This window comes from Cervus canadensis, chromosome X (assembly GCF_019320065.1).
Source record: "Cervus canadensis isolate Bull #8, Minnesota chromosome X, ASM1932006v1, whole genome shotgun sequence".
NCBI lineage: Eukaryota > Metazoa > Chordata > Mammalia > Artiodactyla > Cervidae > Cervus > Cervus canadensis.
Window position 1 is genome coordinate 10110290 of NC_057419.1, and position 13668 is coordinate 10123957.

General features: G+C 49.0%; 1 protein-coding gene across 5 annotated transcripts in view; it reads left to right on the top strand.

The window, feature by feature from the left end:
• STS (steroid sulfatase) overlaps positions 1 to 13668 on the top strand; it is a 193676-nt gene that overhangs the window by 128492 nt on the left and 51516 nt on the right. For 4 of the 5 annotated variants that reach the window (XM_043458338.1, XM_043458334.1, XM_043458336.1 and 1 more), the window contains exon 9: positions 7742 to 7863. In XM_043458338.1, coding sequence (XP_043314273.1) covers positions 7742 to 7863 — 122 coding nt within the window. Of the gene's footprint in view, positions 1 to 7741; positions 7864 to 8190; positions 8632 to 13668 lie in introns of those variants that run through there. The other variant, XM_043458337.1, reaches the window with a different exon arrangement.

Here is a 13668-nt window from a genome sequence, read left to right on the forward strand (position 1 = left end):
GGAACTCATCAAAACTCTCTCTCTTTTTTTTTTTTTTAAAGAGATTTTATCTATTTCTCCACTCTCTGCAGCGTAAGGAATTTTTAGTTCCCTGACCAGGGATCGAACCCATGGCCCCCTGCAGTGGAAGCATGGAGTCTTAACCACTGGACCGCCAGGGAAGTCCCAAATGTTTTTTCTCATAGACAGTCAGAAGTCTCCCCGCTTCTTTTATCTGCTCTTTAGCCCTGGTTCTTGCCCTCCGTATAAATGTGAATAGTATTGGAAACAGTGCACACAGACTGTTCCGATTGCTGTTCTCGTTCAGCCGCTGAGTCCTGTCTGACTCTTTGCGACCCCATGGACTGCAGCACGCCAGGCCTCCCTGTCCATCACCATCTCCCAGAGCTTGCTCAAACTCATGTCCATTGAGTCGGTGATGCCATCCAACCGTCTCATCCTCTGTCGCCCCCTTCTCCTCCCGCCTCCAATCTTTCCCAGAATCAGGGTCTTTCCAAATGAGTCAGTTCTTCCCATCAGGTGGCCAAAGGACTGGAGTTTCAGCTTCAGCATCAGTCCCTCCAACGAACATTCAGGACTGATTTCCTTTAGGATGGACTGGGTGGATCTCCTTGCAGTCCCAGGGACTCTCAAGAGTCTTCTCCAGCACCACAGTTCAGAAGCATCAATTCTTTGGCTCATGATATCATATCATCCCTGCTCTTTTCTCTCATAGTGTTTTTTTAGCCTCATCGGGTCATAGTTGGGGCCCTCAGGATCTCCACTGCGTGTTGTGGGATCTTCCGGTGCAGTGTGCAGACTCTCTAATTGTGACTTGTGGATTCTACTTGTGGCATGTGGGTTAGTTGCTTGAAGGCGTATGTGATATTAGTTTTCCAACCAGGGATCGAACCCGTGTCCCTGGGGTTCAAACCCATTTTGCAAGGTCATTGCAAGGTGGATTTTTAATCATTGGACCACCAGGGACATACCACGGGCTCTCACAGCATCTTTAAATGGTTTTCCATCTCACTGGGAAGAGGCCAGGGAAGGCAGAAGTCCAGAGGCAAAGAGGGAGATTCTTAAAGGGAAATCTCCCTGCTGGCACCTCCTCCCCACCCCAACCTGAGGGTGATGGAAGTCATCCTGGCTTCCTCACACGTGCCCGTTGATGGAGGAAGCCAGCCCACACCCCTGTTAATCAGACCCAAGTCTTTTCTGCGTGAGCCAGTTTCGTCAGTAGGGCCCTTTCTGAATATTGAAGGTTCTTCCTACGGCTTTCATCCACTGATGGTCTTACTCAACCCAATGACGTTGTGTCTGGGTGGAGGTCCCTCTTAGATGTCACTGTTATCAGGAAAACCTCATTACAACTTTTCAATAATGACAACTGGATAATATTCTTCTATTTATCCATTCTTCTATTTATCCAGTCTCTTCAGTCGTGTCCGACTCTTTGCATGCCTGTGATCTGTGGCCCGATCGGCTCCTCTGTCCATGGGAGTCTCCAGGCAGGAATACTGGAGTGGGCTGCCATGCCCTTCTCCAGGAGATTTTCCCGACCCGGGGACTGAACCCAGGTCCCCTGCACTGCGGGCAGATTCTTTACAGTCTGGGCCCCCAGGGAAGCCCCCTATTTATCCATCTCCATCTATAAAGCAGACACCGGGATGTTTCCTCTTTAGAAAACAACCTGTTTCCTCTTTAGAACTCTTTCCCGCTACTGATGGATGGGAATCAGCGTTCCTGAGTGCCCACTTGAGAAATGTTAAAGGGACCTTTCTTAGGAGAAAAAGCACATTCAGAGGGTTGGACCCAGGCCACGGGACAATCACTTAATGAAGCGCCCTGGCATTTTTCCATACGTTTTGTCGCACGAGAGGGTATTTTGTTCACAAGACCCTCTGGAAGGGCAAGGACAGCCTTGTCGTTGTGAAGAAGCATCTCATGTCTGGTAGATACCTCTCCTGATCAACCCTAGCTCGGTGAGAAATGGAAAGCCCTTCCAGGCAGGCTTTCTACTTAGCTACAAAGAGCAGTGATCCCGGGGTTACACAGAGAGACTGTTGTGTGGCTGAGTCTCTGCCGTGAGGTTTCTCTAATTCAGCCCGAGATGTGCCTTGTATGGGACTCCCATCCACAGTGAATCTCCCCGCCCCCCAGGCCTACTTGAGGGGTGTGTTTGCTTTTGGTGCCATAGCTTACCTGTGGCCGTCACCCCGGCACGTGCAGAAAAATCCTTTCCCCCTGGTCTTCCGATAAGCTGATTCTCGAAATAAAGGGAGGACCGTCTCTCTTTGTTGATATAAGACATAGGCCCCGAGAGCTAGGTGCATGGTACAGATGGACCCGTTGGCAAGGCAGGGATCGGGAGAAAGATGTAGAGAACTAATGTGTGGTTTGTCAAGGGGGGACGGGAGGGTGGAATGAATTGGGAGATTAGGATTGAGACATACACACTGTTTACTGTTGTTGTTCATGTCGTGTCCAACTTTCTCAGCCCTACGGACTGTAGCCCGCCAGGCTCCTCTGTCCCTGGGAGTCTCCAGGCAAGGAGACTGGAGCTGGTTGCCATTTCCTCCTCCAGGGGATCTTCCCGACTCAGGGATCAACCTGTTGTCTCCTACATTTTACCACTGAGCCACCTGGGAAGCCCCTCCACTACTGATGCTGTGTGTAAAATAGATAACTCACGGGAGCCTACTGTAATGCAGGGAACTCTACTCGACGCTGTTTGGTTTCCTGAGTGGGAAGGAAATCCATAAAAAGGGGATGTACCTACAGCTAGGCTTCCCTAGTAAACTCCGGGAGTTGGTGATGGACAGGGAGGCCTGGTGTGCTGCAGTCCATGGGGTCACAAAGAGTCAGATACGACTGAGCAACTGAACTGAACTGAATGGAATGGCGATGCTGTGTGTGACTTTGAGAGTGTACGGGCCACTCTGCCACGAAACGTGATGTTGTAGGAACATTTCCATTCCAGCCATCCCAACTATTTTGATAGCTCAGACACTGTTTAAAAGTTTAGCTCAGTCGAATCACTTTCCATTTTTCATGGCAGAAATGAGCCTTCTTTTGACAAGCCATATTTCTGCAGCAGTGTTCAACGGTGGTTTCCATCACCGTGTGATTTATTACCTGCTTCCAGGAAAGAGCACGTTAGATGCAGGATATAAAAAAAAAATTAAAAATGAGACCTCTCTCTGCATTGCAAGGAAAAAGAAGGTTGCAAAACAGACCTTGGTTCTCTCCTTTAAAAAAAAAATAAAAAACTTAAATCTATTGCTTGGAAGTAAGAAAGGAAGTTTCTGAGACTTGGAGACTTCTTTTTATCCTTAAGTCCCCCTTTGTAGGATCAAGGCCCAGTTTAGTCATGAGTTACTGATCTTAAGAAAATGGTTCTTAAGCACTGAGTTTTGTGGGCATATGTTGACACACAGCTTCCAGAAACATTGGTAGAATAACACCATTTGCAGCAACATGGGTGGACCTGGGGATTCTCATACTGAGTGAGGTAAGTCAGATAGAGAAGGAGAAATATCGTATGGCATGCCTTGTATGTGGAATGTGTTATAGAAAGAAATGAAACTAATGAATTTCCTTACAAAACAGAAACAGATCCACAGCCTTAGCTTATGGTTCCCAGGGGGAAGGGATAGTCAGGGAGTCTGGGATGGACGTGGACACACTGCTGTGTTTACCATGGAGAACCAGCAAGGACCTGCTGGACAGCACAGGGAAGTCTGCTCAATACTCTGTAATAACCTTATGGTCACCAGGGGGAAGGATGGGGGAAGGGATAGTCAGGGAGTTTGGGATGGACATGGACACACTGCTGTATTTAACATGGAGAACCAGCAAGGACCTGCTGGACAGCACAGGGAACTCTGCTCAGTTCTCTGTAATAACCTTATGGTTCCCAGGGGGAAGGATGAGGGAAGGGATGGTTAGGGAGTCTGGGATGGACGTGGACACACGGCTGTGTGGCTGAGGTCCTGCGGTGTTCACCTGCAAACTATCACAGCATTGTTCACTGACTGTTCTGCAGTATAAAAATAAAAGATTTTTTGTAAAAGAATAAAATAAAAAAAGCAAGGTAGAGATTGGTTGGGAGAAAAGGAGATCCGTTGCCAGTCTTGAACCTTCATGGAAAGGCCTTATCTCCATGTGGACATAAAGGTGATGGACAGAGCTGGGGTCCATCTCAGCCTCAGAATTTTTAGCCCAGAGTTTTTCATGCTCCAGTCCTCTGCTCTCCTCCTTTCTCCTCATCCCTTGCTTCTGTTCCACGTCTTTAGGATCTCATAGTCTTAAGGACGGGCTTCCCCTGTGGCTCAGCTGGTAAAGAATCCGCCTGCAACGCGGGAGACCCAGGTTCGATCCCTGGGTTGTGAAGATCCCCTGGAGAAGGGAACGGCTCCCCACTCCAGTGTTCTGGCCTGGAGAATCTCATGGATACAGTCCATGGGGTCGCAGAGAGTCAGGCACGACTCAGCGGCTTTCACTTGCAGTCTTAAGGACTGAGTCTTTGTGGAAATGTCGCAATACCTGCCATTTCAGCATAGAAACGGTATTCAGAACACACGCAGCTTTCGGATAGAATTGTCTGTCTACCCTGTTCCTCTCATGGCAAGTAGCAAGCAGGCTCTGAAAGCGAGCCAATTCTGTCTTTTGTTCTTATTTTTAACTTAACGATAATGGAGTATTTTCAGTCCTGTGGACTTTGGCACAGCGCGTGATGGATCATTCAGGGTGGGTGCCGGACGGGCACCCAGCAGCAAGGCTATAATTACTTTATGAGGCTTTTAGTGACACCAAAAGGCACCACCAAAAAAGAAAGAAAGAAACAAAAAGCCTGAGGGACATCGGGCCTATCAAGAGTGCTCACCCAAATTATATGAGCAAGTAAGGACGACCCTATATGCAAGGCAGCAAGAGACACAGATGTATAGAACACACTTGTGGACTCTATGGGAGCAGGTGAGGGTGGGATGATTTGAGAGAACAGCTTTGAAATATGTATATTATCATAGGTGAAAGAGATCCCCAGTCCAGGTTCGATGCATGATACAGGGTACTCAGGGCTGGTGCACTGGGATGACCCAGAGAGGTGGGATGGGGAGGGAGGTGGAAGGGGGGTTCAGGATGGGGAACACATCTACACCCATGGCTGACTCATGTCAACGTATGGCAAAAACCACTACAGTATCGTAAAGTCATTAGCCTCCGATTAAAATAAGTATTTTTTTTCAAAGTTCCAATTTCTCATAGTAGGAGAGGAGAGACATAGAGTGTTGGGTTTTTTTTTTTAAAAACGTTGTTGGAGTGTCGTTCATTTACAGTGTTGCGTTAGTTTATGCTGCATAGCAAAGTGATTCGTTTATGCATGTGTGGTGTGTGGTCAGTCGCTTGAGTCATGTCCGACTCTCTGCAATCCCGTGGACTGCAGCCCGCCAGGCCCCTCTGTCCATGGGGTTCTCCAGGCAGGAATACTGGAGTGGGCTGCCATTTCCTCCTCTGGGGGATCTTCAGACTCAGGGATGGAACCCGAGTCTCCCACGTCTCATGCATTTCAGGTGGATTCTTTACCAGGGAGCCAGCGGTGTTATCTATTCTTTTTCAGATTCCTTTCCCATACAGATTATTACAGGGTATTGAGTTGACTGCCCTGTCCTATACCATAGGTCCTTATTAGTATCCGTTTTATATATGGCTTCCCTGATAGCTCAGTTGGTTAAGAATCTGCCTGCAATGCAGGAGACCGTGGTTTGATTCCTGGCTCGGGAAGATCTTCTGGAGAAGGGATAGGCTACCCACTCCTGTATTCTTGGGCTTCCTTGGTGGCTCAGCTGGTAAAGAAGCCACCTGCAATGTGGGAGACCTGGGTTCGACCCCTGGGTCAGGAAGAGCCCCTGGAGAAGGGAAAGGCTGCCCACTCCAGTATTCTGGCCTGGGGAATTCCATGGACTGTACAGTCGCAAAGAGCCAGAGAGACGACTGAGCGACTTTCACTTTCTTTCCCTCTTGTTTATGGTAGTGTCTGTCTGTCAATACTAGTCTTCCAATGTATCCCTCCCCCGCTTCCCCTCTTTGCTGGCTATAGGTTCGTTTTCTACATCTGTGACTCTATTTCTGCTTTGTAGATAAGTTCATTTGTGCCTTTTTTCTTTTTTTTTTTAAAGATTCCACATATAAGCATTATCATTATGATGTTTGTCTTGGGAGTGTTTTTAATCAGAGAAAGAAAATCCTCAAGTGCAACTATCTCACCCTTTGCGGGTATCTTTCTGCCCCAGGTTTTGGTGTCAGTGAATCAGTGCCTAGTATCAAGGCATAGGATCAATGCCTTCCATTTCTCTAGTGGGTGTTAATGTATGTTTCACTCAAAACAGAAGTTTAGACTTTTTTTTCCTTTACCTAACCTCCAAAAGGGACTTCCCACATGGCTCAGTGGTGAAGAATCTGCCTGCCAATGCAGGAGACATAGGTCTGATCCCCGGGTCGGGAAGGTCCCCTAGAGTAGGAAGTGGCAACCCACTCTGGTATTGTTGCCTGGAGAATCCCATGGACAGAGGAGCCTGGCGGGCTACAGTCCATGGGGTCGCAGAGAGTCGGACATGACCTAGCGAATAAACAGCAAACCTCCAAATAGTCTTATTTTGCTCCTCACCCACTCTATACAGTTATCACTTGCCATCTGGTAAGTTCCACCTTTTGGCATAATCATAGAAGAGATATATTTACCTTTGAGAGCATAAACATACCTGTTGTGTATATATAGTATGTAAATGCGTGTAGGTATATTTCCATCCTTGGGATATTTAATATCATCATCATCATTATTTGCAGATCACTTCATTGGGACTTAGAACTTTGTTTTCATTGAAGTCTATTGAGTGGAAGTTGCCCCATGCTATATATATTATCTTTTTCTTACACACAGATTGTCAGAAATTCTTATTTTCAGCAGATCTGGAGTTTGTGAATAAACGGCCAAGGCAATAAGCAGAAAAGTGGGTGCAGAACTAGTAGAAGGTCTTCCCACCCCCTTCTTCCCCTACCACGTCCACACGTCTGGTCTCTACATCTGCACCTCTGTTTCCGCTTTGCACATAGGCTCACCAGTACAATCCTTCTCGCTTCCGTATATGTGCCTTCATATACAGTGTTTGTTTTTCTCTTTCTGACTTACTTCACTCTGTATGACAGACACTGGGTCTGTCCACATCTCTGTAAATGATGCACTTTTGTTCTTTTTCATGGCTGAGCAATATTCCATTGTATATATGTAGCGCATCTTCTTTATCAGTTCTTCTGTCAATGGACATCTGGGTTGCTTGCACATCCTGGCTATTGTGAGTAGTATTGTGGTGAAGACTAGGGTGCCTGTGTCTTTTTGAATTAGGGATTTTTTTCGGAGTATATGCCCGTGAGTGGGTCCGCCCCATGGACGTGTGACACTCTTGACATTGGGCGAATCACCGTGTGTCTCTGTATCATGATCCCAGGATGACGCTGGTCCCCACTCACAGTGTTGCTTTGAGGGTGTAATTAGTTCACGCCTGAGCAGAGCTGACCTGCCTCCCTAACATGGCCTACGACGCCCGGGGATGGCCAGTCGGTGTTCTCAGCGTTCCTTGCAGAACGGCCACGTTGTAGCCCCACCTCGCCTTCGTGCACTGAGGGGCAGCCCGGTCGCCAGGGTGTCTGAGCCCTCCCGGCGGACGTGGCCACCTGACGCCCCGCCTGCTCCACCCCCCAGGATCATCGACGGCCGGGACCTGATGCCCTTGCTGCAGGGGCAGACCCAGCGATCGGAGCATGAGTTTCTCTTCCACTACTGCAACTCCTACCTGAATGCCGTCCGCTGGAACCCACCCAACGGTGAGTAGACGCGGCTCTCCTCCCCGGTATCCTTCCCCGCCTTGCCTCGAGGGCTGCGTGGCATCAGAGAGGGGCAGGGGAAGAGAAGAAAACCGCAAGAGGGCATTGCTCTCGCAAGATCCCCTCCAGAGACGCTTGGTTTGGTTTTCCCTTCCTCCTCTCCCTACTTTCTTCTCTCGAGCCTGCTGGTTACCCCGCTTGTCTCGGCAGACCAGGGCGGTCGCCCAGCTCTATGCCAGTGCTTGCTGGCTCCTTCCTCCTGTGGGGACAGAGGACGCGCCAGGTGATCGGCAGGGTTCTGAAGCTCCTTTCTTCCCGCTCCGCCAGCTGCGTCTCCTGGTCCGACCTTCCGTCTGAGTTTCTGCCCAACAGCCCCTCTGCTCTGGCATGGCCTGTCCCTGATGGCGGTTCCCTCTGCTGAGAGCGACTTTCTATTCCTTCCTGGTTAATGCTTACCCACTTCCCGCGATGCCCCTGAAATGCCATCTCCCCTGCCTGCGGTCTTCTAGCTTTGCACCGGTGCTGGGTGGCTTTAACAAGCTGACCTTGTCTGCTGAGCCTCATAGGCAGCAGGTGGGTCACAACCTGCCGATCTGTCGATCTGCTCGGTCACAAATTCTCTGTGTGTGTCTGCTAGCCGTAGATGTTTAAGACAACGCTCAGATGCGTTCACGGCATCGTGGTTTCCAGACCAGGTGTGTTTTATGTCTGTGTCAGTGACAAGATGTACTCGATACTTTGGGGTCTGCCGACAGCAGATAGAAAAGTACATTTCCTTTTATTAAAAATACTTCTTTAAAAAAAAAAAATTCTTCTTTGTTCAGGTATGTGTTTTTGGTGGCGCTGGTTCGCTGTTGCTTTGCGGGGGCGTTCCCTAGTTTCGGCGAGCAGGGGCCACGCTCCGCTCACAGTTTGCAGGCTTCTGATTGCAGTGGGTTCTCTTCTTGCAGAGCACCGGCTGTAGGGCGCTCAGGCTTCACTGGTTGCGGCCCGTGGGCTCAATAATTGTGGCTCCTTGGCTGTCGAGCACAGTTTCAATAGCTGAGGCACACAGGTTCAGTTGTTCCACGGCAAGTGGGATCTTCCCAGACCAGTGATCAAACCTGCGTCTCCTGCATGGCCAGGCAGATTTTTAACCACTAAACCACCAGGGAAGTCCCAACGGGTGCGTTTCTAACAAGCCTGAAGGACCAAGCGGAGCCAAGCGAGGATCATACGTGTAGTGATAGTCCCGCATCTGGTTTTCATACACGCAAACATAAAATTACAGCCCAAGGAGATCCAACCAGTCCATCCTGAAGGAAGTCGGTCCTGAATATTCATTGGAAGGACTGATGCTGAAGGTGAAGCTCCAATACCTTGGATGCAAAGAACTGACTCTTTAGAAAAGGCCCTGATGCTGGGAAAGATTGAAGGCGGGAGGAGAAGGGGACGGCAGAGGATGAGACGGTTGGATGGCATCACTGACTTGATGGACATGAGTTTGAGCAGACTCTGGGAGTAGGTGATGGACAGGGAGGCCTGGCGTGCTGCAGTCCGTGGGGTCACAGAGAGTCGGACGCGACAGTGACTGAAGCAAAACCATCACTGAGATGCCTAGGCATCTGTGGGAACCCAGCACCTATTATACCCCTGTTGTATATCTTAGAGGTCGATGCTGATTTAGACTCTCAAGTGCCTCTTGAGAGAGGGAATGAAGCTCCCTTTTTCTCTAGCATGTTTTGGGTTCTGCTCCCAGATGCGAGATTCTCCCAGAGCATCTTGTCACCACACTGCCAGCTGATGGCTCATTCTTAAATTCAGGGGATTCTCATACCAGATTTCAGTGCAGTCCTGACCCCATCCTCGTCACCCAGCTGATGTTTACAGCATTTACAGAGCAGCTGTTCCATTGTTTTTCAAGTGGGAGATTGTGACCCTTCCTTTGTCCATAGAAATCAGACCAGGTTTACCCTGGAAAGTTTATACTTTAAATCTGGAAGAGTTCCCTGAGATAACTTCTGGAAGATTTCCTACTTTAAATCTGTATGACTTCCTTGTGTCAACTTCTGGAAGACGAATGTAGCAAAACCACATGCCCACAATTCTAGGCTTGGAAGGACCCTATTTACCTAACTCATCCATGTGTCCATCCCTCCTAACGTCCATAGGCACGCTGTCTCTTTTTTAGGTTAATTGGCAGCGTTTTTGGAGGAGGAAAAATGGCAACCCACTCCAGTACACTTGCCTGGGAAATCCCAGGGACAGAGGAGCCTGGCGGGCTGCAGTCCATGGGGTCGCAAAGAGTCGGACATGACTTGGTGAGACTAGACAGCTGGCAGCATTTAAATCTGAGTCAGTTCAGTTCAGTTCAGTCACTCAGTCGTGTCCGATTTCTTTGCGACCCCATGGACTGCAGCACGCCAGGCCTCCCTGTCCATCACCAACTCCTGGAGTCTACTCAGACTCATGTCCATTGAATTGGTGATGCCATCCAACCATTTATTTTAAATCTGAGCCATCTCATAAATGAGAGATATGGTCCTCCCCATCTCCGTTTTTTTTTTTTTTTTTTTTCATGTTGAGGTATACTTGATGAACAGTGTTACCTTAGCTTCCGGTATTCAGCCAAATGATTCAGTGACGCATATACACGTATCTGTTCTTTTTCACATGCTTTCCCCATGTAGCTTGCTGCATAATACTGAGTGGAATTGTCCATGCTATTCAGTAGGTCCTTGTCAGTTATGCGTCTTAAACGTAGCAGTGTGTCCACGTTCCCGCTTCCTTTTATGCCGAGCCCGAAAGAACCGTAGAGAACCAAGTTTCCGGGGCTCTTGGCTGTTTAAAGACGGATGGCGTTGCGTCCTGAACCTTGCCGAATTGCATATAAGTAAAGCCAGCCGCCTCCACTTACAGGGGCCGGAAAGAACATATCGGCTCAGGGGCTGGGGAAACACAGTTATGTGGAGGAATAAACAGGAAGGGGCAGAAAATAGGGGTCAGTGAGAGAAAAACAGACCCAGATGCTGAGAGGCAGCAGGCCCGGGGATCAGATTTGCTGCTAAGACAGACACAAGGGACATTTCCTGTTATGCAGCTCATCACTGTCTTTCTGCCTCGAGGCAGCGACGGAGGAGGGAAAATGACAAGTCTTTCGATGCGGGAATCATCCATCTAGTCAACCGGTCTGAGGAAATCATGGGTTTCTTTTTTTTTAATCCGTCTCTCATCTCCTTTGGGGTTCGTGGCCGCTGTGGCTGTCCCTCTTGTCTCCCTGGAGCTGTTTGCTCAGTATCCGTGTCTGCTTATTTGTTCTACACGTATTTACTGAGCATCTACCACGTGGCCCCCTGCTAGGCTGGACTGGACACCTGTAGGTGGGCAAAATATACTGAGTTCTCTGCCCGGGAGCTGCTGGCCTCTTAGGTGACAGCGGGTGCTGCCGGCTGGGCAAACAGCCGGGAATGCAGACTTGTTTCAGGAAGTGTCCCTTGCCCGTGAGGATTACTAGTACTGCGTGAGTCCTCGTTGGAAGAGAAGGCTTAGATCATCTCGTAACCGAAAGTGGGGTCTGGCTGCTGGACGCCCAAAAGCCCCTGAAGAGGGCAGGGTGGTGGGAAGGAAGAGTTTGCTTTATTTGGGATGCTCTTAGCCAGAGGGGGAGTGGACATATGTCCAAAGGCTGACTCCTTGCTCCCCCCTCCCCCCGACAGTCAGAATGTAAAAGCTTTTATAGACAGAGGGAGGGGCGGTTCCTTGCAGAAACAGCACAGTCAGCCCTGCCGGTCATCTTGAAACTGATCGTGGGTGGTCTGATCAGTACCATCTTGATTCTTTTCAGTACAGCTCATCTTTCAGTCCCACTAGCGCCAGTGGTGCTAGCAGTAAATAACCCACCTGCCAATGCAGGACGCATAAGAGACGTGGGTTCGAGCCCTAGGTGGGGAAGATCCCCTGGAGGAGGGCATGGCAGCCCCCTCCAGGATTCTTGCCTGGAGAATGCCATGGACAGAGAAGTTTGGAGGGCTACAGTCCAGGGGGTCGCCAAGGGTCAGACAGGGCTGAGATGACTTAGCAGATCAGAGCACAGTCTTCAGTCCCAGGGTTGATTGGTTTCCATTTCTTAGAGGCCAGTTCTGGGAATTAGGGCAGGTTAGGGCATGGCTATAGTCTGGTCGTCATGGAGTTAACGTCTTCCCCCTGGTGGGGACTTCAGTATCTATAAAACAGCTCATGAAACCTGGCTCAGAATATTATCTATATAGCCTTTGGCACTCAGTCACTTCATTCGTGTCCGACTCTTTGCCACCCCATGGACTCTAACCCACCACGCTCCTCTGTCCATGAGATTCTCCCGGCAGGAATACTGGAGTGGGTTACCATTCCCTTCTCCATAAACCCTTTAAGCTTTCCTTGAATTTGCTTGAATTTACTGCATGACTACACTGTCATTATTTGGTCTCCTGGGACTGTCTTCCTTGGTCTCTGCCTGTTCTCACTTCTACTGACTAAAGTTATTCTTTGGCACAAGGCTTTCCACAGACAAAAGGCAGGCTGAGGACCTTAAGGTCCCGCTGTATTTTCACTTTCAGATCTGTATCAGCAGGAGACTGTGGGTTAGCATAGAACTTAAACCAGTCCTAGTTGGGGGACGTCACTTGGATCATCTCAGATCCATGTCGGTAGGAGAGTGTGGGCAATTCACAGACGTTGAACTGGTACTGTTTAGAAGAGATGGGCTTGCATCTTCGGAGATCTATGCTTGTAGCAGACTGTGGTCATCACCACCTGGAGGACGCTTTCCGTAATTCCTAGAGGCAAGAGTATTGCTACCTTGAGCTCCAAAGCATCTTGAGCTCCAGATACTTGGTTAGAAAAGGAGAGAGACATTTAGGATCAGGGTTTCTAAATATAGGGCCAGGGCCGCAGTGAACTGGAGCCAGCCCCGGATGGCTGAGGAATCTCACCAGCTTGCGGGGGACACGTTCCTACCTGGAAGTCAGCCTTGGGAGTGTCTACACCATGGCAACTGGCCAACACAGCAGATGTCGACCGTGTTCCTCGCTCAGAGAAGCCGCAGCTTTCCAGCAGGACACTGGAACCTGTCTACTAGAATGGAGCGGCAGCGCTGGGGAGATCCAACTCGTGTTTGTCTTGATGAGGTTGGATGCCTTACATTGCCCTGGTGGCTCAGACAGTGAAGGGTTCACCTATAATGCAGGAGACCTGTGTTCGATCCCTGGGTCGGGAAGATCCCCCTGGAGAAGGGAATGGCACCCCAGTCCAGTATTCCGGCCTGGAGAATCCCATGGACAGAGGAGCCTGGTGGGCTGCAGTCCATGGGGTTGCAAAGAATTGGACACAACTGAGCGACTGACACTTTCATTGCCTTGTTAAATACTTATTTTTTCCAAAGCATTACAGCCAGAATGCTGTTTCTACTCTTCTAAAACATGAATCCCTTTCAGCTTTTATATACAATGTCTTCTCTATAATTGAATATTAGGGCCAGAATGCTGTTTCTACTCTTAAAATATGAATCCCTATCGGCTTTTATATACAATGTCTTCTCTATAATAATTGAACAATTCTATAATTCTAATGATTCTGTAACTTGGTTGTCTTAGCACATTGATGTGATGAGAATTCTTCATTTTTTTTTTTCCCCTAAGAGTGAGCACTGGTTTTAAAAAGGATGATGTATATGGGCTTCCCTGGCAGATCAGACGGTAAAGACTCTGCCTGCAATGCAGGAGACCTGGGTTGGATCCCAGAGTCAGGAAGATCCCCATGGAGAGGGAAATAGCAACCCACTTCAGTATT